The sequence below is a fragment of the Myotis myotis genome, unplaced genomic scaffold (assembly GCF_014108235.1).
Source record: "Myotis myotis isolate mMyoMyo1 unplaced genomic scaffold, mMyoMyo1.p scaffold_m19_p_2, whole genome shotgun sequence".
Taxonomy (NCBI): domain Eukaryota; kingdom Metazoa; phylum Chordata; class Mammalia; order Chiroptera; family Vespertilionidae; genus Myotis; species Myotis myotis.
In genome coordinates this window covers 158,179,073-158,205,728 of record NW_023416324.1, presented here as the reverse complement: position 1 = coordinate 158,205,728, position 26,656 = coordinate 158,179,073, and the positions used below count along the sequence as shown (strand labels likewise).

The 26,656-nt window shown below is 38.8% G+C and overlaps 1 protein-coding gene across 1 annotated transcript in view; it reads left to right on the top strand.

The window, feature by feature from the left end:
• The window catches only part of HCLS1 (hematopoietic cell-specific Lyn substrate 1), a 34,909-nt gene that overhangs the window by 3,681 nt on the left and 4,572 nt on the right, over positions 1–26,656 (top strand). The window contains exons 2-9 of the mRNA XM_036350608.1: positions 1,008–1,091; positions 1,649–1,722; positions 8,918–9,047; positions 11,831–11,941; positions 13,889–13,943; positions 23,556–23,666; positions 24,572–24,627; positions 25,293–25,362. Coding sequence (XP_036206501.1) covers positions 1,008–1,091; positions 1,649–1,722; positions 8,918–9,047; positions 11,831–11,941; positions 13,889–13,943; positions 23,556–23,666; positions 24,572–24,627; positions 25,293–25,362 — 691 coding nt within the window. The remainder of the gene's footprint in view (positions 1–1,007; positions 1,092–1,648; positions 1,723–8,917; positions 9,048–11,830; positions 11,942–13,888; positions 13,944–23,555; positions 23,667–24,571; positions 24,628–25,292; positions 25,363–26,656) is intronic.

Sequence of the window (26,656 nt, the reverse complement as noted above, 5' to 3'; positions counted from 1 at the left end):
GAGAGCAAGATATTGAAAACCTATTTGAAGAAATAATGACAGAAAACTTCCCCCACCTGGTGAAAGAAATGGACTTACAGGTCCAAGAAGCGCGAAGAACCCCAAACAAAAGGAATCCAAAGAGGACCACACCAAGACACATCATAATTAAAATGCCAAGAGCAAAAGATAAAGAGAGAATCTTAAAAACAGCAAGAGAAAGAAACTCAGTTACCTACAAGGGAATACCCATACGATTGTCAGCTGATTTCTCAACAGAAACTTTGCAGGCCAGAAGGGAGTGGCAAGAAATATTCAAAGTGATGAATACCAAGAACCTACAACCAAGACTACTTTATCCAGCAAAGCTATCATTCAGAATTGAAGGTCAGATAAAGAGCTTCACAGATAAGGAAAAGCTAAAGGAGTTCATCACCACCAAACCAGGATTATATGAAATGCTGAAAGGTATCCTTTAAGAAGAGGAAGAGGAAGAAAAAGGTAAAGATACAAATTATGAACAACAAATATGCATCTATCAACAAGTGAATCTAAGAATCAAGTGAATAAATAATCTGATGAACAGAATGAACTGTTGATTATAATAGAATCAGAGACATAGAAAGGGAATGGACTGACTATTCCTGGGGGGGAAAGGGGTGTGGGAGATGCGGGAAGAGACTGGACAAAAATCGTGCACCTATGGATGAGGACAGTGGGTGGGGAGTGAGGGCGGAGGGTGGGGCGGGAACTGGGAGGAGGGGAGTTATGGGGGGAAAAAAAAAGAGGAACAAATGTAATAATCTGAACAATAAAGATTTAATTAAAAAAAAGAAAAAAAATAATAAAAACAAACAAACAAAACACAGAAGTACTTTTCTAAAACTCATCCCTGTTGCCTCAGCTTCTATTATCTTCTAACAAAAAATGACAAGAAACATTGAGCTGCTATATCATTGACTTCAGCATTCTTGTTTTCCCATCTCTTGATTTTTCCCCTAATTATTGCCATCTTCTGTTGCCCTCAGATGTGGAAGTCTGTAGTAGGGCATGATGTATCTGTTTCCGTGGAGACTCAAGGTGATGACTGGGACACAGACCCTGACTTTGTGGTGAGTTTGGAAACAGCTTTGCTTGGATAAGGAAAAATAGAGGGGAAACATTTGGGCCATTCTGTAACGTTTCAGTGGGCTTAGAAGAACAGTCTGGGGCTGAGATAGACCCCACAGTAGAACTGACTAGTAGGGCAGTTGGCTGTAATGAGTGGAGCATGCATAATATCTGAGGTTGAGAATGGAAAAAGACAGGTGAGAAGGAGAGAGGAATTTGACTTTGTGATTGATGGGTTATGACAGGCTATCTAAGGGAGCAGGTTAACCTGGGTCTCCTTTGGCCTATGAGCCAGGATTTGGACTGGACATTTGTAATTTGGGGGGATTGAGAAGTAATAGGAAACCTGAAGAAGAAAGTGTGAGGGATGCAGTAGGAAAGGGATTTCAGAGCTCACCAGTTAATTTAACATGGGGGCTAGGGTGTGTACACAGAGAAGCATCTGACTGAAGGAGGCAGCAGATGCAGGGACATAGAGGTCATGGGTGTCAGCTGCATGGCCTCTCTCAGTGTGGCACATCTCTTGCCATCACTTATCACTGAGTGCTGTCTTTTGCAGAATGACATCTCTGAGAAGGAGCAACGATGGGGAGCCAAGACCATCGAGGGCTCTGGACGCACAGAACATATCAAGTAGGTGCCAAATGGACTAGGGAGTGGAAAGGGGATGTGGGAAGAGCCCAAGGAAAACTCATAGTCTCAGGGAGAAAGAAAAGAGAGAAGGTAGTTTGTGTCCACAAGTCCTTGTATTTTTTTCTTGAATCTGTCCTGTTTGTTCCTATGTGTGTGTCATTATGTATTTTTATTTCATGTCTCTCCTCTTATTCTCCCCCGAACCCTGTTATTTCTCTTTTATTTCTAACTACTAGCTGATTCCCCAAGTGGATCTACCAGTATTATAAGGGGTTTAGAGAGGAAGTGGCTCAATTGTGGAGGTTTTATCACACTTTATCATCTACCTATCTATCTATTCACATAAATATAATTGTGTATAAGGTGATTTCAGATGGGCCAAGGAGGATTCAGTAAGATATCAAGGTAAAAAAAAAAACTCAGAATAAATATTGTAAACATAGGACATCAGGTTGCACATCTAGTCTGAATGATTTTTTTTAATTAAAAGTTTGTATTTGGTTACTTGATAGAAGTTGGAAGCTATGAAGATATGAAAAAATGTGGCCCTGGGAAAACCTGTTGAGTAAAACTATTTTAGTGATGGTGTTTAGGAGCCCTAAAGATGATGACCCAATATTTTACAAAACAAAACAAAACAAACAAACACACACACAATATTCTGATACCATAAGAAAGAAGTTACTTACAGACATAACTAAGGGTTTCTGTGAGATATATTATATATTTGGATGGAGAGATTCCCTCTTCTCTTCCCTGGATTATTCAGGATTATCTAACCAGAGCTGTCTGCTTTGGAGAATATCAGAATGTCAAATATTAGTAGCAGGGTAGGTACAATCTATACTAATAAAAGGGTAGTATGCTAATTAGACCGGACATATTCCGGATGACCATCAGACATCCTTCCAGACAAAGCCACAGTGGCTGCCCGAGGCTCAGGCAAGCCACAGATGGCGGCTGCTGCTGCCCAGGGCTGACCTGAGGCTCAGGGAAGCTGGCCATGGCAGCTGCCCAGCCGCCCAGGGCCGGCCCAAGGCTTAGGCAAGCCGCCGATGGTGGCTCCCCAGTGGCCTGAGGCTCAGTTAGGGGGCAATCATGCTGGCAAGAGAGTAGTTAGGGGGCGATCAGGTCAGCAAGGGAGCTATTAGGGGCATCAGGCTGGCAAACAGAAGTGGTTGGGGGCAATCAGGCAGGCAGGTAAGCAAGTGGTTAGGACCCAGCAGTCCCGGATTGTGAGAGAAATGTCTGACTGCCGGTTTAGGCCCGATCCTGCATTCAGACATCCCCTAAAGGGTCCTGGATTGGAGAGGGTGCAGGCTGGACTGAGAGACATCCCTCTGTGCACAAATTTCATGCACTGGGGCTCTAGAGACCAATATAACAGGAGCAAAAATAAGAAGTAAAAATTGACAATTACACACAAAGTGGCAAAAACTAATACATCTCTGAGCTCCATTTTAACTCCCTCCCCCAACTGTAACAACAGTGTTTTTACTTCTTTTCACCCTAAATTTAAAAAATGTCAGGGGATAGCCACACTACAAAATCTTGGCACATTTTTATATACTTTGATAATATTGAGTTATATGCATTGTTGTTTAATCAGACATAAATGGTTTATCTTAAGTAATTGTAATGAATATTATTCTTAAACAAATCAAGCAATTCTGGCAGCAGTCGAAGAGATGTAAAAAAAAAATGGATGAGAGTCATGCAGGAAGCTTCTTTATGCCCTCTGTAGGCTCAACAGGCCCCCTTTCCCCTCCCCCTAAAAGTACCCCTTTTCTTTTCTGGGTAAAGGCCACTCAGCCCTGGTGTCTGAGAACTGTTAAGATTATAATACAAACTCCCCTTGTACCTTTTCCTCCCAGTGTCTGTCTCATGCGTAGTAGGAGCAGAACATTTTAAGGAAGACTCCTAATCCCTGCCTTGATCATATGAAAGAGCTTGAGTTTGGATTCCCAGCTCTGCCATTACCAGCAATGTGAATTTACACATATAACCTCTCTGAATCTCAGCTTATTTGTTTATCAGATGGGGATAATAATAGCTACCCTGCAGAATTCAATGGGTTAACATATATCTATGTCTAGAGCAGTACTTAGCACCTCTTAGCAGCTCAATAATTTTATTTCTCTTTTCTGTTAGTATATAATGCTTAATCAGACTTTATTTCTAAAAACCTAACACAAACATGTAAACAGATGACAGTCTTCCTTCCTCCTAAGTGGTGTTTATGTAGACTATTGTGTTGCACAATCCTGCACATACATTATGCTGACTGGAGACCCTTGCAATTGTAAAAATTGGTAACCCTACATGTTCCCTTATTAGCTTTACTGGATCTGCATAAGATAGAATAAATAGTGGACACATTTATACAAAACCTACTCCCCTCCAATTTACCCAGGCTACCAAGGTGTAAAAGCCCAGTCTCTGCCAGTGACTGGCCAAGTGACCTTAGACAAGTCACTTCTCAGATTCTCGGTTTTCCCATTGGGATAAAAAGGTCCTCTAGAGGACCTCCCAGTAGTAAATCCTCTAAGATTCTCTATGGCTAGTGTGGGCTAAGGCAATCTTTAAGATCAGATGGGAATCAATAAGGTTCGTGGGAAAGAGGGGGAAGTTGGAGAGAACAGTAGCTACAGAGCTGAGATGACTCAAAGCAGGAAAAGGAAGTGATTGTGGTTCAGACTAATCTTACTACCTTCCCCCACACCATGATCTTTCTTTTTTAAGTCGGTCTAAAATAAATTTAGCTTGGGGAGTGTTTCGTAATTTGGTGAATAGCTCAAGTAACCATCCATCCCTCATCTATTGTATAACAAGCCCTGGTCCAGGCAGCTCCAAGCAGCCTAATATTTCCTAGGAGTTGCCTGGTTTTCAAAGGCTGTTGCCCCTTTTCTCCATCTTCTTCTTGCCACTCTTGACCACTCATAATTGTGTGCCTCTTTACAGTCAATACACCCCATTCCCTCTCCTGGTAAACACTGATCTGCTTCTTATCACTACAGATCAGTTTTGCCCATCTTAGAATTTCATGTAATGGAATAATAGAGAACTTACTCTTTTGTGTCTCTTTTCTTTCACTCAGCATAATGTTTTTGAGATCCATCCATGCTCTTGTGTGTATCGGTCTGTTGTCCTTTTATTATTGCCAAGTAGTATTCAATTGTATGAATATATCACAATGGTTTTACCTGTTACCCTGTTGGTAGACATTTAGATTGTTGACAGTTTAGGGTGATGACAAATAAAGCTATCATGAACATTTGGGTTCAGATCTTTTTGTTGACATATATTTTTATTTCTCTTGAGCAATACCTACCAGAAAAATTGCTGATTCATATATTAAGTGTGTGTTTAATTTTTAAAGAAACTAACAAATTATTTCTGATAGGAATTTACAATGTTTCTTTCCTACCAATAATGCATGGTTTTTAAGAGCTCCACATCCTTATCTACACTCATGTGCCTATGTGATAATTTTAATTTGCATTTTGCTGATGATTAATTTTATTGAGCTTCTTTTCATGTGCCATTCATGTATCTTCATATCTTCCTTTTGGTGTCTGTTCAAATCTTTTTTCTCACTTTCAAAGATGGTTGTTTTTATTCTTATTGAATTTTAAGAGTTATTTATATATTCTAGATACAAGTATTTTGTGAGATATGTGTTGTGCAAATATTTAACCCAGAGTGTAACTCACTTTTTCCATTTTATTAATGGCATCTTTTGAAGATCAGAAGTTATTCTGATGAAGTCTAAATCATATATTTTTTAGAGTTAATCCTATATGTGCCTAAGGCATTTTTGCCTATCTCAAAGTTGTGAAAATTTTCTTCTAAAATATTTATAATTTTAACTTTTACATTTAAGTCTATGATCAAATTAGGTTTTGTATACAGTGTGAGGCGAAGATTAAAGTTTATTTTTTGCATATTGATAGTTCATTATTTCAACACCATTAAAAGACTATTCTTTCCTCATTGATTTACCTGGCATCTTTGGCCATATACATGGGGTCTATTTCTAGATTATATATACACTAGAGGCCTGTTGCACAGAAAGATTCGTGTGATAGGCCTACCTTTCCCCTGGCTGCCGGCACCAGTTTTCCTCCGGCACCCAGGACCCAGGCCTTTGCTCCGGCCAGAGCCACCTTCAGTCTTCGCTGCTCTGTCTGGAGCCGCCTTCAAGCCTTCGCTGCTCTGGCTGGAGCCGCCTTCAGTCTTCACTCCGGGTGCTTCGTGCCTATGTATGCAAATTAACCGCCATCGATGATTAGCCAATGGGAGGCGTAGCAAAGATACGGTCAATTTCCATGTTTATCTATTATTAGCTAGGACATGCCTTCCCTGACCCATATGATACTGAGTATTGTATTGACAAGTCATAAAATCAAATAGTCCTCCAATTTTTCTCTCCTTTATAATAATAAAACTTTTAATATTCCAGGATTTTAGGTTTCCACATACATTTTAGTGTAAACTTGTGAATTCCTACAAATATGCCTGTTGGTATTTTGATTGGGATTGCATTGAACCTGTAGATCATTTTGGAAAGAACTGACATATTGAGTTTTCAATTCATGTATGTGGAATATCTCTCCATTTATTTAAGTCTTTAATTTTTTTCAGAAATGTTTTTATGTGTTCAGGTCTTATATATGTTTTGTTAAATTTATGCTAAAATGTTTTATGTTATTTCATGAGATGGTAAGTTGCATTTATTTTTAACTTTTAATTTCCAATGTCTGTGGCTACTATGTAAGTAAAATTGATTTTGATAGTGACCTTGTATCCTGTGACCTTGCCAAATGGACTTAATGGTTCTAGTAGCACTTTTTTTTTTTTTGGTAGATTCTTTAGGATTTTCTACATCTGTGATTATATTGTTTGTGAATATAATTTTATAGTCTGAGTTACTCATCTTTGTGCTTTTATTTTTGTAATAAAAGCAAGATCTGCTCCTTTTCTTAGCTCATTTTTGAGGCCCTCAATTTCACTGGTTCCCAAAAATTGCATTGCTTTATCAATTCCAAGGTATTTTAACTTAAAATAGGCATCTGAGAGTTAATGTGTCAAAAGTTTCATAAGTATACCACTGAGCACATTGAATTGTAATTTTTTGTTTTCTTCTCTATTACTTCCACCTGACCACAATCTCCATACATTAATCATCTTGGTGTTGTCCTCAGGGCCTAATAGTGTCCCACACTCAAAATTTTAATTAATATTTATTAAATGAAGGAATGATATAACTAAGACCTACTTAAAGTGGCTTTGGCTATATTCTAAAGAATTTGATAATCTGGTCTTCTTTGACCCCATCATTTTCACTCAAATTATATTGTCTATTGGCATGATCCTCTGAGTATCCTTGCTGTCATCCATTAGGTGATATACATGAATCTCATTTTCTAATTCCTTTTAAAAAAACTTTTTTTCAGCTATCGTATCTTTATGACCCATGTAGCAATCATTGCACTCATTAAAACTTTGCAGACTTATCCCATTTAAAAGTAATGGTTAGCTCCATTTTCTTTGTTCTTCATCTGAGTACTCTGGTTGGGAAGTATCAGTCATTTATGGTTCTTGGAACCAATATCTTCTTTGACACAGACAGTTCTAAAGTGTTGGTGCTGTTGAGCTAGCAATACAGGATCTCTGCCTTAGCTGCTGCCAGAGGATTTAGAGCAGGCACGGGAACAGAGGGTTCTTCCAGCACTTAGTTTAATTTCATCTGGTTCAAAGCCAGCTTTCTAAAATTAACTGTGACTAAAGCTGAGCAGGCTTTGTAAAAAGACCTTTGATGGGCTCATACTACAAGGCCACCAGATGGATCTAGTCTTCCATGAAAGAGGAGAATTTCTGCTGTGAAATGGCCATTCTACCGGTAACCAATGTAATCTGGTTTTCCTGAGTGAGTGAAGTTCCAGTGACGTCACTATCTCAATTCCCTAAATGTTCATTTCTTGCAGGAAGTCAATTATTTTATTTAGGGTTCTCTTGCCTAAAAGTTTCTAAGAATCCCCAGGGGCCTTTATATGTGTCCAAGTATCAGTCCTGATTGTCACGTATTGGTGCTAGTGCTGAGCTACCATCTCATATCCTCAGACCAAACAGATATGCAGAGGTGCTCTCCACCCCTATGGTAAAGGTGGACGTGAAGTAAGGAGAATGCCTCCTTTTGGTGTTACATTCTCTTAGTGGTAGAGGTGTCCCAAATCAACGTTATTTGAGCCTCAGTGTTGCAACAATTAGTGATAACAGTGAACTTTACTAGTTTTTATTAGTTTTTTGTTCTCTTAGTGATTATCAGAGTTAGGAATGAGGGTAAAGGGCATTCGTTTTTTACAAGAAAATACAAAAAATGCGTAATATGTAGATAAATTTCCCAGTGCTACATTTTTCATAACCATTATTTTAAATGACTTCCTAGTATGCTATTGAAAGATAATAATGCAATTTACTTACTATTCTTCAGTTATTGCCATATAATTTGTTTCTGGGTTCTTGCTTTACTATATACAATGTTTCAGTGAATATCATTAGACATTAAGCATTTCCATATTTAAAATTATTTCCTTAAGGTAAACTCCCAAGACTAGATTGTATGGCTAAAAGCCTACATGAATATTTTTGTGCTTCTTGAGATAGAGTACCTAATTGCTAGAAAGTGAATTAATTCAGAGAGGAAAATAATTCCCCAGTTACTAGAATATAGGTATCGATTCCTGGTCAAGGGCATGTACCTGTGTTGCAGGTTTGATCCCTGGTCCCAGTTGGGGCATATGTGGAAGGCAGCCAATCGATGTGTCTCTCTCACATCAATGTTTCTCTCTCTCTCTCCTCCTTCCCCCTTCCCTTTCACTCTCTCTTAAACTCAATGGAAAAATATCCAGGGGTAAGGTTTAACAACAACAAAAATTGGACTAAATATCAGCACGTTATTTAGTGAGCAAAATAACAGACTAGAGAAAAAACTGTTGGCTTATGGAAAGTTTAAATCAGGCTATGGTATGCAAACCACACTAATCTCTTATTCCCAGACCCAACTCTGGTATACTTTGGGGGCAGGTTATTGCTAAAACTAAATAGGTCACACCTCAAGATTTCAATTTTTCAGGGAGGAGGGTTTGTTGGCTTCTCTGTGTTATACAAGTCTCTGTCATGTGGTTACTTCCAGCATCCACCAGCTGAGGAATAAAGTGTCAGAGGAGCATGATAGTCTCAAGAAGAAGGAGTTGGAATCAGGGCCCAAAGCATCCCATGGCTACGGAGGTCGATTTGGTGTAGAAAGAGATCGAATGGACAAGGTGAGCTGAAGGGGAGATATTTGCTTCATTTTTTAAAAAAAGATTCATTCATTATGTTATTTCACTTGTTATTTGTATCATTTTCCCCTATATCGACACATAAATTATAGACAGCAAAAAATAGAAGCCAAAAAATTGAGAAGGGCTGGCCATAGTAGGCCCAGCTACACTGTAACTCCTAGACCGAGGGGACAGGGAACATAAGTAGAGAAGGGAAAAATGTGTTTTAAAATAAATTACTACTTATAAATGTTTGTGTTTTATATCTATGCTAGAGGCCCAGCACATGTAATCGTGCACGTGTATAATCCCTAGGCCTAGCCTGCGAACAGGGCCATCTTCTGCCTGCTTGCCATTCCCTAGTCCCACCCTGCTGCCATGCCCTGGTTCGCCATGGTTCCCTGATTGCAGTATGATTCTGGTTCCCCAGAGCCTGTGGGCTGGGAGGAGGGACCAAGAGGTTGCTTGTTCCACCCGCTCGCCAGTCCCGCCCCACCATCACTCACCTTGGTTCCCCGTTGGCCATGCTGCCATCAGAGCCTGTGAGCCGCTGGAGGGAGGGACTGAGAGGTGGTCAATGCACCTCATGGTGACTGGTCAAGTGGTCGTTCTGGTCATTACGCTTATGGTCGCTGGCCTTTTATTATATAGGGTTGCAACTTCTCTTATTATTTTCTTTATTATATATTTAGTGTTGTTGTGTACTATATATTATATATTATATGAAATGCACATAAGTGTGAAAAATATTGATGTGAATTTATCCATGAGAAGCCCTCCAATATAAATAGTTTTTATTTTATTGATTAGATGCTGTAAATTTGTGATAAAAGGATGCTTGTATATTGAATCATATGTTCCATTGATTTGCCTAACCTCAAAGATAGAGATGTATTTCTATAAGAAAAATGGTTTACTTTTGAGGAGAAAAAAATCCAATGAAAGCTTTTAGTTCACCTTTAAGAGGTGTTTTGTTTTGTCATTGTGTAAAGTGCAGCATAGGCATTGTATTCTCCCATAAAATTTCTAACAAAAAAGAAGTCATGCATTCTTAAATTCAACAAGCAAAATTGATCTACACAGACCCCATAATAAAAGCTTAATATGCTAAATGTTTGGTTGTCCGGTTGGCTGTTCAACCAATAAAGCGTAATATGCTAATGATATGCTAAAGCCACTCAACTATGACGTGCACTGACTACCAGCAGGCAGATACTCTGACTGGTAGGTTAGCTTGCTGCTGGGGTCCGGCCGATTGGGACTGAGCGAGATTGGCCGGACATGCCCTGGAGCCCTCCCTTGGTCCCTCCCGGGCTGGCCAACTTCCCATGTTCCTCCCTGGCCCCATGCAGGAGCTGCCCCATGGTGGTCAGTTTGCTCCCATAGGGGGAGCGCTGCTTAGCCAGAAGCCAGGCTCATAGCTGGCGAGTGCAGCAAGTGCAGCGGTGGTGGCAGGAGCCTCTCCTGCCTTGGCTGCAGGTGAGTGGTAAGGAGCGAGGGGTCCCGGACTTCGAGAGCCCCAGACTGTGAGAGGGATGTCTGATTGCCAGCTTAGGCCCATCCCCCGGGGACATCACCTGAGGGGTCTCGGACTGTGAGAGGGTGCAGGCCGGGCTGAGCGACACCTCCCACCCAGTGCACGATTTTTGTGCACCGTGCCTCTAGTCCAGCCGTGGGCAAACTATGGCCCGCGGGCCAGATCCGGCCCGTGTGAAATGAATAAAACTAAAAAAAAAAAAAAGACCGTACCCTTTTATGTAATGATGTTTACTTTGAATTTATATTAGTTCACACAAACACTCAATCCATGCTTTTGTTCTGGCCCTCCAGTCCAGTTTAAGAACTCATTGTGGCCCTCGAGTCAAAAAGTTTGCCCACCCCTGCTCTAGTCCATATATAAATATTAGAAGATACATAACTCTTAGGACCAAATAGAAAATAAAACATTAGATGAAGTAAAAAGTGGAGGGGAATAGAAAAGATTTAAGTGACATGCCATCTTGGATTAGTCCCAATATTCTCTGTCAACCTCCGTTGGGAAAGAGTCACTGCTAAATATTAGGGCTCAGGTGACATTTCTGAATTTGATGCTCCTAAGGGAGAAAAGATTCAAAACAAAAGTACCTGGCTGTTTATGTGAATATTCAATCCTGACTAAGGCATCCAGTCAGTCTCCTTTGGTCTCTCCCCAGTAACCACCCTCATTTCTGTTTTGATTTACAAAGCCTTTGTTTTAGCTCTCTTTTTGTTTCTGGTTTAACCACGGCTCTGTTTTCCTAGTCTCTATCCTTCTGGTTCCCAGCATGTTCTATGTGAGTTTCCTGAATGATGGGATTTTTAAAAAATATATATTTTTATTGATTTCAGAGAGGAAGGAAGAGGGAGAGAGAGATAGAAACATCCATGATGAGAGAGAATCATGGATCGGCTGCCTCCTGCAAGTCCCCCACTGGGGATCAAGCCCACAACCCAGGCATGTACCCTTGACCAGAATCAAACCTGGGACCTTTCAGTTCCCAGGCTGACGCTCTATCCACTGAGCCAAACCGGCTATGGCTGAATGATGGGATCTTGATGGTGTTAGAGAAGAATCCGGATGTGCAAGGCTCCAGAAGTCACCTTGCTCTCCCATCCTTGTCATCCTTGGCACTACTGGCAGAGGCTAAAAGTCTGACCCAGAATTGAATTTCCTGTATTCTTACATCCCAGCCTGTCTCTGTGTCATTTTATTTCTTTAGGGTCATTTTTATCTTGTCACTCATTCCGTCCTTGATTTTTCTCAGAGTGCTGTGGGCCATGAGTATGTTGCTGAGGTGGAGAAGCACTCTTCTCAGACTGATGCTGCCAGAGGTTTTGGGGGCAAATACGGAGTTGAGAAGGACAGGGCAGACAAGGTAAGTAACTGTTCTCTCCACACACCACCCAACTGAGAGCCTGTGGGACTTACCAACACTCCCCCTTGAACGTGGTCTATGGGTCTTCTGTGAGAAACAGGGCAGTGGACTCGAGGAGGGTCCAGCACGAGGACAGCTCCTGTGACCTCCCTCAGCAAGTTCCTTGGGCCCCTGTTGGAGGCCACATACTGAGCTGAAAGGTAGTAATTTAAATGAGACAAAGACTCTCAAACTTTGTTTGAATAAGGAATCCCTCAAACCATTGATTCTTGTTATACCTTGTCTATATGAAGAGAGAAGAGGGAAGTTCCAAAGCTCCTCTTTTGGTCAAACATAAACACCTTATAAATATAGGGTGTCCCCCCAAAATGTATGCACACTTTAACAACTGATAGCTCACTTAGTTTTGAAACTGAACTGTATGTTCGTAAACACTGACTGTTTAATCATTCAAGATGCATATACATTTTTTGGGGACACCCTGTATATTTATGCTTTTCAGGAAAATAGAGATGTCAGCTTCAATGTTATTACCATGGCAGCAAATAATCAATTAAAAAATAATCAAGTAAAACAACTAATTAGGGTGACAATGTTTTAGAAGGTAAAGGTTACTTTTAACAAGACTTAGCACCAAATCTCTGAAGTCCAGGTGTTTAAAGATTCCTTTGTACAAAACACACAAATAAAAAAGTAGTTTTAAAGAGAGAAAAAAGGGTCGATTACAGATGACAGAGTGGTCACAAGAGTGCAATTGATAACTCATTGATGTTGTCAGTTTCACTCCTTACTAGATCAGATTCTTTGGTCTTGCATTGTGGTGGGTGCAGAATAGTATGTTTCCCCTGCAGCTACACAAAGAAGACATCTCCTTAATAGCTGCTGAAATTCCTTTCTAACCTTCAGTTGTTTATTCGGTGGGCCCGAATCCTTAAAGCTAAGTGTTAGATGTTATTTTACTGTAGATGGGAAAAACACCAGAAAAGTTAAAAACATACTATAAAGGAAAGGAAATATGCAGAGGGCAATGTTTTAAGGCAGTAATGGAATATGGAGCATGTTATGGTCTCCTCTAATCAGGTTGGAATTTTTCTTCCATCTTGGCCTCTTCCTAACATTTCATTGTTCTTTCTTTCATCTTGTGCCTCACAGCCACACATTGAATCACCTAAACAATCAGTGTGTCATGTAAATCAAGCAACATTACATACTGCTAGCTTTAAGATGCAAAATCTAGACTCACTTAGAGACCCATAGTTACTGAGCCAGTTGGTGATGTTAGGTGTTGATCAATACTTATTTACTTATATCCAGTCCCAGGAGCGGCTAGGATCCAGACTCTCCTGGTTGCCTCTCATCCCACCAAAACCCACATCTCTGTGTAGGGAAAGAAAAGAGGCACAGCATAATTAGTTAGGAATAGGATGCTATTTCTTACATGTCTACAGTGTTTTATAGTTTTCAAGGAATTGTTATCCCATTTTACTGTCATGAGGGTTAGGAAGCAAAGCACTAATTTACTGAGTAACCCAATGAAAACACTTTACATACTTTGCCCCATTTAGTTCTCACAACATCCCAAATGAAGAGAGATTATTTCTTCCATTTTACAATTGAGGTTAATGAAACAGGTAAATCTATTTTCATTTTATATTTGAAGAGACTGAGGCTCAAATATTAAAGGGTATGTGTAAAGTTAAACAACTCTAAGTAGGTGAGGTGGAATTTGAATCTAGAACTGTCTGTGTCCAGAGTCCATGTTCACTGATTTGTAGCATGCTGCCTCTACACTAGCCTGTCAGTACTATCAATTTCTACATTAAACCCCCATACACAGGCCTGAGCCCCTATAAATGAACCTCTGGGCTAAGCTGGGAGCAAGGATAAATGAGAGAGGGGAAGCATTGTCAGCTCTGACTAACCAATTTTCTCTCCATTTCTTTGTAGTCAGCAGTTGGCTTTGATTACAAAGGAGAAGTGGAGAAACACACATCTCAGAAAGGCAAGGACCCTGCTGTTCTGCTCAGACTTCAAATAGCCACAGCTGTCAACTTCCTTTTAGTTCCATAACCCACTTCCTCACTATTTCACTTATTTTAAAATCCAACTGTGTACTTGCTTCTTCCTTTCTCCTTTACCACTTTCTATGAGATTGATCAAGTTTTATTTAGTCCCCCCTTTTTTCCTCTAATGGATTAAAAATAAGGTATTCTACGCCTTTATTTTAGGAGGTTATCCTTAAGTTGTAACATGCATCTCTGACTTAAATTTAAACATTATATCTTCCTGCATAATATAAGATATATAGAATATTTTAATTACATTCTTTTTGCATTCTACATTCTTTGTACCAGCTGGACAGTTATTATTACCTGGTATATTGGCTCTATGTGTTGATAAACCCCACAAAATTGAATCATGATTATTACCTAGTAAATACTTATTTAAATTGACCCACATATTTACCAACTCCCCCTCATCATTGTTTGCTGTATTTCATTGTTTCCTCCTGGCTTCTTCTATTTTTTCTTGCTAAAGTATACCCTTTGATAATTCTTTCAGCGAGTCTATGAATGAACTCTCAGGCTTTATTTTTAAAAATCTTTTATTTTCTTCCACTCTTCATTATTATTTTCCATTCATTACTTTGCAGATATTATTTCATTGTCTCTGGTATCTCTCATGTCATCATCATTTCTTTGTAGATAATATGTCTTATCTCTGTTTTCTTTTTCTTTTTTTAATTTAATTTTATTGTTTAAAGTATTACACATAGTAGTACATATATCTCCTCCCCCCCCCACTGACCTTCCCCCAGCCTCCCCTACCCCCTGTCACATGCCCCTCATCCCACCCCCCACAGTGTCATGTGTCCATTGGTTGTGCTTATATGAATGCATACAGGTCCTTTGGTTGATCTCTTTCCCCCACTCCCCAACATGCCCCAGCCTTCCCACTGTAATTTGACAGTCTGTTCGATGCTTTACTGCCTCTGTTTCTCTGTTTTCTTAAATTTTATTTTATGAAAGGTTTTCTTTTGTCTCTGATATTCTGAAATATTATCAGAATATGTCAAGATGTTTTTTTATTATTTTACATGAGACATCCATCCTCTTCAACCTGCAAAGTACTCATTATGGAAAATCCTCAGGCTTTTTGTTTTGTTTTGATAATGACTTTCCTCTCTTCTTTTTTATTCTTCTGCAACTCACATTAGACGTGTATTCGAACTTTTCATTATCTTCTTGATCTCTCACTTTCTCTTTTTATTGATTTCAGAGAGGAAGGGAGAGGAAGAGAGAGATAGAAACATCAGTGATGAGAGAGAAGCAATGATAGGCTGCCTCCTGCATGCCCCCTGCTGGAGATTGACCCCCCAACCCAGACATGTGCCCTGACTGGGGACCGAACCGTGACCTCCTGGTTCATAGGTCAATGTTCAACCACTGAGCCATGCCCGGCAGGCTGATATCTCTTTTTTCAAAAAGGAAGTTTAGACTTAAAACAAAATTGAGAGGAAGGTACAGAGATTTACCATACACCCCCTCCCTTTATTTTTTTTTACCAAGGACAAATCTACATTGATACATCATAATTACCCTAAGTCTATATTCACTCTTTTATCAATTTTTAATTTTTTTCAATTAAAGTTTATATTCAATATTACTTTGTATTAGTTTCAGGTATACAACATAGTGGTTAGACAGTCATATACTTTACAAAGTGGTCCACCTGATATTCCAAGTACCAACCTGGCATCATACAGTTATTACAATATTATTGACTATATTCCATATGCTGTACTTGACATTCCCATGACTATTTTGTACTACCAATTTATACTACTCAAACCTTCACCTTTTTCACCTAGTCCCCCAACCCTCCTCCATTCTGACAACCATTAGTCTTTCCTTGGTATCTTTGAGTATGTTTCTATTTTGTTTGTTTGTTTTGCTCTTTAGATCCCACATATAAGTGAAATCATATAATAGTTGTCTTTCTCTGTCATACCAGGCTGTTGTAAATGGTAAGATTTCATGCATTGTTATCGCTGAGTAATATTCCATTGTATATCTATACCACCACTTTTTTTATCCACTAGTCTGTTGATGGGCACTTGGGTTGTTTCCATATCTTGGTAATAAGCATAAGGGTGTATATATTTTTTTGAGTTAGTGTTTTGTGTTTCTTCAGATATATACCCTGAAGTGGAATCACTGGGTCATAAAATAATTCAATTTTTAATTTTTTGAGGAACTTCTATACTGTGTTCCATAGTTGCTGCACCAATATACATTCCCATCAACAGTGCACGAGGGTTCCCTTTCTCCACATTCTTGCCAACATTTGTTGTTTGTTGATTTGTTGATAACAGCCACTCTGACAGGTATGGGGTGACATCTGATTGTGGTTTTAATTTGCATTTTCTGATGATTAGTGACATTGAACATTTTTTCATATGTTCTATTCAGGTTCTCTGCCCATTTTTTCATTGGATTGTTTGTTTTGTTGGTGTTGAGTTATATGAGTTCTTTATAAATTTTTTATAGTAACCCCCTATTGAATGTATCATTGGCAAATATTTTTTCTTTCAGTAGGTTATCTTTTTGTTTTGTTGATGGTATGTTTAGATTTGTAAGAAATTACCAAACTGTTTTCCAAAGTATCATTTTTCATTCCCACCAGCAATGTATAAGAGTTCCTGTTGCTCCACATCCTCACCAGCATTTGGTATTGTGAGTGTTCTGGATTTGGGCCATTGAAATAGGCATATACTTAGTATCTCATTTTAATTTACATTTTCCTGATGACATATGATTTAAAGCATCTTTTTATATGTATATTTGTCATCTGTATATCTTCTTTGGTAAGATGTTTGTTAAGATCTTTGGCACATTTTTAAAATTGTTTTTTAATTGTTGAGTTTTTTTTTTTTAATATATTTTATTGATTTTTTACAGAGAGGAAGGGAGAGAGACAGAGAGTCAGAAACATCGATGAGAGAGAAACATCGATCAGCTGCCTCCTGCACATCTCCCACTGGGGATATGCCCGCAACCCAGGTACATGCCCCTGACCGGAATCGAACCCGGGACCCCTCAGTCCGCAGGCCGACGCTCTATCCACTGAGCCAAACCAGTTTCGGCTAATTGTTGAGTTTTAAGAGTTCTTTGTATATTTTGGATAATCGTTCTTTATCAGTGTGTCTTTTGTAAATATTTTCTCCCAGTCTATGGCTTGTCTTCTCATTTCCTTGACATTGTCTTTCACGAAGCAATGTTTTAATTTTAATTATGTCCAGGCTTATCAATTATTTCTTTCATGGATTGTATCTAAAAAGTTCGCCATACCTAAGGTCATCTAGGTTTTCTCCTACACTATCTTAAAGGATATATACATATATATATATATATATATATATATATATATATATATATATATATCCTCACCCAATGATATTTTTTCTTCATTTTTTTTTTAGGAGAGAGTGGAAGGAAGGGAGGAGGGGTGAAGAAAGAGAGAGAAATATTGATGTGAGAGAAACACATCAATTGGTTGCCTTCTGCATGCACCCTGACTGGCGCCAGGGGTCGAACCCACTATCCTTTGGTTCAAGAGCCAACACTCTAACCACTGAGAAAACCAACCAGGGCAAGGAGTTTTATAGTTTTGCATTTTACATTTTAGTCTATGATCTATTTTGAGTTAATTTTTGTAAAAGGTATAATGTCTATATCTAGATTCATTTTTGTTTTGCATATGGATGTCCAGTTGTTCCAGTACTATTTGTTGAAAAGTCTATTTTCTCTCCATTATATTGCCTTTGTTCCTTTGTCAAGGATTAGTTGACTATATTTATGGGGTCTATTTCTGGGCTCTCTATTCTGTTTCATTGATCTATTTGTCTATTCTTTCACTACATTGTCTTAATTACTATAACTTTATAGCAAGTCTTAAAGTCAAATAGCATCATGTCTTCCAACTTCATGTTGGCTACTTTTTCAGTATTGTGTTGGCTTAGGGTCTTTTGCCTCTCCATATAAACTTTAGAATCAAGTGTCAATATCCAAAAAATTACTTGCTGGGATTTTGATTTTGATTGCATTCCATCTATGGATCAATCTGGGAAGAACTGAAATCATGACAATAATGAGTCTTCCTATTCATGAGCGTATAATATATCTCCATTACTTAGTTCTTCTATGGTTTACTTAATCAGGATTTTCCTTATAAAGATCTTGTGTATTTTTAAAAGTTATACCTGAGTATTTCTTTATTGGAGTTGCTAATGTAAATGTATTTTATTTTATTTTATTTTTTTAAAATATATTTTATTGATATTTTTACAGAGAGGAAGAGAGAGGGATAGAGAGTTTAAAACATCAATGAGAGAGAAACATCGATCAGCTGCCTCCTGCATACCCCCTACTGGGGATGTGCCCACAACCAAGGTACATGCCCTTGACCGGAATCGAACCTGGGACCTTTCAGTCCACAGGCCGATGCTCTATCCACTGAGCCAAACTGGTTAAGGCTGTATTGTATTTTAATTGCAAATTTTAGTTGTTCATGGTTGGTATGTAGGAAAGCAATAGACTTTTGTATATAATCTTATATTCTGCTACCTTACTATAATCACTTATTAGTTTCAAGAATATGCATATCAATTCTTTTGGATTTTCTACACAGACCATCATGTTATCTGTAAACAAAGACAATTTTATATCTTTCTTTCCAGTCTGTGTACCTTTTATTTCCTTTTCTTGCCTTATGGCATTAGCAAGGACTTCCTGTGCAATGTTGAAAAAAATGATGAGAGGAGCCATCCTTACCTTGTACCTGATTATAGTGGGAAATATTCAAGTTTCTTACCATTTAGGTATGATGTTAGCTGTAGGGTTTTGGTAAATTGTCTTTATCAAGTTTAGAATGTTCCCCTCTATTTCTGGTTTACTAAGTTTTTTGTTTTCTTTTTTTAAAAGAAGAGATGTTGGATTTGGTCAAATGCTTTTTTTCTGTATCTATTGAAAAGATCCTGTGGTTTTATTTTTCTAGTCTGTTGATGGATTACATTAATTGATTTTCAAATGTTGAACCAGCCTTTCATACTTCAGATAAATCCTACTTGGTCGTGGTGTATAATTCTTTTCATACATTGTTGGATTCAACTTGCTAATATTTAGTTAAGGATTTTTGAAACTATGTTTTTGAGAGATACTGGTCTATAGTTTTCTTTCTTGTAATATCTTTGTCTGGTTTTGGTATTAGAGTAATGATGGCCTCTTAGAATTAGTTAGAAATTATTCCCTGTGATTTTATTCTCTGAAAGAGTTTGTAGAGAATTGATACATATTTTTTCCCTTAAATGTTTCGTAGAATTCTCCAATGAACCCATCAGGGCCTGGTGTTTTCTGTTTTGGAAGATTATTAATTATTGATTCAATTTCTTTAATAACTATAGGCCTACTCATATCATATGTTTCTTCTTGTGTGAGTTTTGGAAGATTGTGTCTTTCCAAGAATTGTTCTATTTCATCTAGATTTTCAAATTTGTGGGCATAGAGTTGTTCATAGTATTCTTTTACTATCCTTTTAATTTCCGTGGGATCCGTAGAGATGCCCCCTCTTTCATTTGTGATCTTATTAATTTGTATCCCCCCCTTTTTTTTTTATTAGTTTGGCTAGAGGCTTAGTGACTTATTGACCTTTTCAAAGAACCAGCTTTTGTTGTATTGATTTTCTCTATTAATTTTCTGTTTTCAATTTTATTTATTTTTTCTCTATTTTTTTTTCTCTTCAGCTTACTTTAAATTTAATTTGCTCTTCTTTTCTAGTTTCCTAAGGCGGAAACTTAGATTACTGAATCTTACTTTTTCTTTCTCCTTTTCTAATATGCATTTAATGCTATAAGTTTTTCCTTAAGCACTGCTTTTACTGCATCTCAAAATTTTTGGTAAGTTGTGTTCTTGATATCTCAATTTCTCTTCTCTATTTCCATTTATTTATCTCCTGGTGCTGCATTCTGAGTAACTACTTTGGATTTATATTAAGTTCACTAATTATCTCTTCAGCTGGCTTTAGTAATTATTTAAGCTAACTATTAAGTATTTAACTTTCTATCAGATATTTTCATTTCTGGAAGTTTCCCTTGGTTCTATTTTAAATCTCCTGATTCTTTTTCCATAATGTCCTGTTGCTTTCATTTTTTAAAATTTATTTTTATTAATTTGAGAGAGAGAGAGAGAGAAACATTGATTTGTAGTTTCACTTATTTATGCATTCATTGGTTGTTTCTTGTATGTGACCTGACATAAAATCAAACCCCACAACCTTGGCATTATCAGGACGACACTCTAACCAACTGAGCTACCTGGCTATGGCCTGTTGCTTTTATTATATCCCACCCCGCCCCCCACCTCACCACCCCACCAGTTCTTTAAGCTCTTTAATTATTTTTTAAAAATATTTATTTTATAGTTTATTTTATATTATTATATTATTTGCAGTTCTTGGGGGTGCCAATTTTTCTATGGTTATTTTATTTTCCTTATGGTTGTTTATTTTGTTGAGGGTTGTGATTTTTGTTTGTGAATTTATTTCAGTGGGGGAGAGATATTTGTTTTATGAGAATTTCATGGGCTGTGGTTTGATTAAGTTTCCCATACAGAGAAATCTTGCCTTTATGTCTGGCTTAATTTTAGAAGTCTTAATAGTAAAGGACCATTTAAAATATATTTTTCACTATAAATTCAATTTAAATAGATGTAGATCTATTTAATCTTTCATTAAAAAAATTTTTTTTTTAGTCAGTTATGATATACTTAGAGGCCCGATGCACGAAATTTGTGCATATATAGGCTCTGCTTCATACCAAGGGGCTCGGCCCTCACAGCCCTGACCTCATAACCCCGCCCGGCTTCATCTGGAAGGTTGTCCAGACAGTCGTTCTGCTGTCCAGTCTAATTATCATATTAGCTCTTTATTATATAGGATGGTGTTTTCAAGGAAGTTTTACATTTATCTATGTTGTCAAATTTATTTACATAAATTTATTTATACTCTTTCTAACCTCTGCAATATCTGTAGTAATGTGCTCACTTTCATTTCATATTATTAACCTGCTTTTTTCTCTTTTTAATTGATTATTCTTGCCATAAGTTTATCAGTTTCTTTTCTTTTCAAAGAACTAACTTTTCAAAAAGTATTTTTATTAAATTTATTGGTGTGACATTAGTTAATAAGATTATGTAGGTTCCAAGTGTACATTTCTATGATTCATGATCTGTATATTACATTGTGTGCCCATCACCCAAAGGCAAATCATCTTCTGTCACCATGTATTTGACCTCCTTTACTACTCCCACCCCCTTTCCCTCTGTTGTGTCTATGAGTTTTTGCTTGTTTGCAAAGAACTAACATTTGACTTTTCTCATTTTCTTTATTGTTCACTTGTCTTTAAAATTGCATTGATTTCTGCTTTTATCTTTTTTTTCTTCAATTTAAAGTTAGTTTAGTTTGTTCTTTTTCTAGCTTCTAAAGGAATTGCTCAGGTAATTGAGTTTTAACCCTTTATTTCCTGTATATGCACTTGAAACTATATATTTCTCTCTAAATACTGCTTTTGCTGCATTTCACAATGTCATGTGTGTTTAAATTTTCATTCATTTCCTTTATGATTTCTTCTTTGACCCAAGAGTCAAAGAAGACTCGTCATGTTCCAAGTTTTGGGGAGAATTTTCTAGATAAATTTATTATTAATTAATTCTATTGTGATCAGAGAATATGGCATCTACTATTTCAATCTTTTGAATGTATTAAAAACTTATGGCTCAGCATATGATCTAGGTGAATGTACCAATGTACATTAAAAAATGTATATTGCAGTTTGGGTCTAGAGTGTTCTGTAATTGTCAACTGGGTCTTGTTGATAATGTAATTTAGACCTATAATTTTAGATTCTTTTGTCTAAATTTCTGTCAATTCATGAGAGAAAGGTATTAACATTTTCAACTATGATATGAATTTGTCTCTTTTTCTTTCTGCTTCTGTCAGTTTTTGCTTCATGAATTTTGTTTCTGTTAATAAGATTATGCCAGCATTCATATTACTGATGAATGATGAATTGTTTTCTTATTATTGTACTAGAGGCCCAGTGCACCGATTCGTGCACCAGTGGGGTCCCTCGGCCTGGCCTGCAGGGATCAGGCCGAAACTGGCTCTCTGACATCCCCCAAGGGGTCCTAGATTGTGAGAGGGTGCAGGCCAGGCTGAGGGACCCCACCGGTGCACGATTGGGCCAAGGAGGTACCGGGGGATTGGTCTAGGGTGTGTCTGGCCCATCTCACCCAGTCCCCATCAGCTGGACCCCAGCAGCAAGCTAACCAACAGGTCAGGGTATCTGCTCCCTGGTGGTCAGTATGCATAATAGCGACTAGTCAGTCAAACGAACAGTTGGACACTTAGCATATTAGGCTTTTATTATATAGGACTAGAGGCCCAGTGCACGGATTCGTGCACTGGTGGAGTCCCTCATCCTGGCCTGTGCCCTCTCTCAATCCCGGAACCATCAGGAGATGTCTTATAGCCAGTTTCAGCCTGATCCCCACAGACCTGATCCAGACAGGAGGGAGCCCAATCCTGTGTGTTGAGAGTCTGTTCCCTGGTGGCCAGTGCACATCACTCAGTCATTTGGTCGTTCGGTTGCTTATGCTTTTATATATATTTATATTCTCTCTAATCTCTTATAATGCATTTTGTCTTGAGGTCGACTTTGCCTCATATTCGTGACATCTTTCTGATGCTTACACTTTCTGTGGTATATATTTTCTTAGATAAGTATTTAAATTAATTTCTCAGCTTAGAATTCACATATGAGTAGTGTACAATTAGATATTTGTGTTCCATACACTTAGGTGTGAGACTGTAGTTTACAAGTCTCTTAGGTAAATTTCTTCCCTATAGTTTGTTGCTGAACAAACTACAAGCCCCCTCACCATTTCCCTGAACAAGTAAATAGAGTTTTTCTAAAACTCTTTTATAGAAGTGGGCAGAGACTCATTTCCTGCTCTTCAGCCCTCTGTTTATTTATAGAAATCAGACCCTCAGATCCTAGATTCTAAACCTAAGCAATAAGTTTGGGACTTAAAACACTCTTGAGTTTTCTGTGCCATCAGCTCATAAGTGCCCTCAATCTACTGCTTTGATTTATCTATTTGTATTTGTAACCAGTATTTTTTTTTTAGCTTCACTATTAACAACAACAAAAATTGTTATATTTTAGCTGACATTTCTAATTTTTTTATGGGAATAGGAAAAGGCAGACATTTCATGTAGATATGCCTTCCCCACCCCCCCAAAGCTTCTCCTTGTACTCTTTGTACTTTTCCCTTCCTTGAAGAGGGGAGAAAATTGAAATGATCATCTCATCTTGGCAGGGAAGTAAGAGAGAGAAGATAAAAACAGTGAACAAAAGATGGTTTAGAACACCGTTTCTCTTTAATTCACCTATATTTAAGCCTTGCTCTCTTCCCAGACCCCAGTCACCCATTCTTCTTGACTTTTCTCTTCAATGGCTCTTTCCTGTGGGCTCTTATGACTGCTCCTTCCATCGCAGATTACTCTCATGGCTTTGGTGGCCGTTATGGAGTAGAAAAGGATAAACGGGACAAGGCAGCTCTGGGATATGACTACAAAGGAGAAACAGAGAAACATGAATCCCAGAGAGGTAAGTTGGAACTGGAGAGGAGGGAGGTCACAGAGTACCATAGAGCCTTAGCTCTTCCTTTCTGTTCTTATTTATTTTTAAATGTTTTTATTTATTTTAGAGAGAGAGGAAGGGGGAGAGGGAGAGAAATAGAAACATCTGTGAGGTAGAAACATTGACATTGATCAGCTGCCTCCTGCACACCCCTACTGTACTGGAGATCAAACCTGGAACCTGGGCATGTGCCCTGACTGAGAATTGAACTGGTGACCTCTTGGTGCATGAGTTGATGCTCAACCACTGAGCCACACCTGCTGGACCATCTTTCCTTTCTGGAAGCTGACACAGAAGACCCAGAATATAGAGGGGCAGATGTGCAGTGGAGGTGGTGGGTGAAAAATAATGTGTATGTGTGTGAGGGTCAGTAGAGGTAAACCAAAAGTGGTGGAGAGCGAAACTGTAAGATTAGGGGCAGGACAGAAAAGGGAGGCTTAGGAGAAGGGACCACTGAGAAAAGGATGAAGACAGACAGGATGGTGATGATAGGAGTGTGATTTGCCAATGATTCCTACTGGCCCCTCTGCCTCACAGAGGATAGAGAGGTCTCCTTCCTCTCTGAGATGCATAGGGGATGGCTGGAGGGCTGTCCTTATTTTCTTCTGTTTCTTCCTTATCATCTCCCCCTTTTCTATCACTTTCTTCTTTTTATGTTTTCCAACTCTCAGCTTTCTCTTCTCCATTCTCTCCTAAGTTTCTTCTTCCAATCCTTTTGCCTCTCTTCCCATCTTCGCCTCTCTCTACCCTTTGATTCTCATACTTCCTCATCCTCCTCTCTGTCTTCTGGTCTTTCTTCCCCCTGCTCCCTCTTCGCACCCATGTCCAGCATTTTAACTCCTGTATGACTCTTAGACCTTTCTGTCCTGCAGATTATGCCAAGGGCTTTGGTGGTCAGTATGGAATCCAGAAGGACCGAGTGGATAAGGTAAAGTACCAGAGTTCCAATGTCTTGAGAATAGTTTTCCAAACTGCCCTGGATATGCATGGAGAAGAGAAGCAAAGCTGGAAAAAAGGTAGAAAAAGCTAGGTGTACTGGGCTGTCCTCCTGGTGTCCTGCACTCCCCATGGACTGCCCTCAGCACCTAATGAGCATGTCTTCTGAAGCCTGAGCTTTAACTGAGGAGAGGGAAGGGAGCCAGAGAGAGACAAAGAGACAGATAAAGATAATGTTTAAAATTTCATTGATTGCTTGGCATTCTTTATCCCAATCTGCAGTCTTTTCCCACTCCATGTTACTGATCTCCCCTGTACCAGTTCCTCTTCACAAATTACCCAAGGCCTTGCTGTATTCCATGCAACTGGATTTGGAGATGTGAGATTTTAGGTACACTGCACATTAAAAAAGGGAGCTGAGCCCACCAGTTTAGAACTTCTTTTCCCTTTTCTCTGCCACAAAACAACAGTATTAGAATACCCTGTCCAACTGTTGAGGATCAAATGGTTAGCATACCTCCTACAGTGGCCTCAATCCCTAATATTGCTTTCTGAGTAACTACCACTTCCTTACCACCACCTTATACCTTACCACCACCCTTATACCCTCCCCCCCCACCCCCTGCCCACACACACACCCCTACTGTTCTTCTGCAGAGTGCTGTTGGCTTCAATGAAATGGAGGCTCCAACCACAGCTTATAAGAAAACGACACCCGTAGAGGCTGGTGAGTGTAAACAATTCCCTTTCTCTATGCGCCTCTACTGCTTCTCCTTTCTCACTCTTTCTTCTCCCCAGACTACCTCCTCCATGCCTTCAACTACCTAGATTAGCTGAAGGACATTTGGCCCCTATCCTCATATTCCCAGGTTCTTTCTCCTAGAAAAATTAGGTTAAGAGGATAAAGAGACAGATGTCTATTTTTCCTTAAAGTGCTACACTTCCACCCCCTCCCCTGACCCAAGAGAGCCCTAATTCTTTGTTTGTTTGTTTGTTTGTTTGTTTAAAATTAAATCTTTATTGTTCAGATTATTACAGTTGTTCCTCTTTTTCCCCCCCCCCCCCATAGCTCCCCTCCACCTGGTTCCCACCCCACCCTCTGCCCTTACTCCCACCACCCACTGTTCTCATCCATAGGTGTACAATTTTTGTCCAGTCTCTTCCCACACCCCCCACACCCCTTTCTCCCCCAAGAATAATCAGTCCACTCCCTTTCCATGCTCCTGATTCTATTATATTCACCGGTTTATTCTGTTCATCAGATTATTTATTCACTTGATTTTTAGATTCACTTGTTGATAGATGTGTATTTGTTGTTCATAATTTGTATCTTTACCTTTTTCTTCCTCTTCCTCCTCTTAAAGGATACCTTTCAGCATTTCATATAATATTGGTTTGGTGGTGATGAACTCCTTTAGCTTTTTCTTATCTGTGAAGCTCTTTATCTGAACTTCAATTCTGAATGATAGCTTTGCTGGGTAAAGTAATCTAGGTTGTAGGTTCTTGCTATTCATCACTTGGAATATTTCTTGCCACTCCCTTCTGGCCTGCAAAGTTTCTGTGGAGAAATCAGCTGACAGTCGTATGGGTATTCCCTTGTAGGTAACTGATTGTTTTTCTTTTTTTTTTAAAATATATTTTATTGATTTTTCACAGAGAGGAAGGGAGAGAGATAGAGAGAGTTAGAAACATCGATGAGAGAGAAACATCGATCAGCCGCCTCCTGCACATCCCCCACCGGGGATGCGCCCGCAACCCAAGTACATGCCCTTTCCCGGAATCGAACCCAGGACCTCTCAGTCCGCAGGCCGACGCTCTATCCACTGAGCCAAACTGGTTTCGGCTGATTGTTTTTCTCTTGCTGCTTTTAAGATTCTCTCTTTGTCTTTTGCTCTTGGCATTTTAATTATGATGTGTCTTGGTGTGGTCCTCTTTGGATTCCTTTTGTTTTGGGTTCTCTGCACGTCCTGGACTTGTAAGTCTATTTCTTTGACCAGGTAGGGTAAGTTTTCTGTCATTAT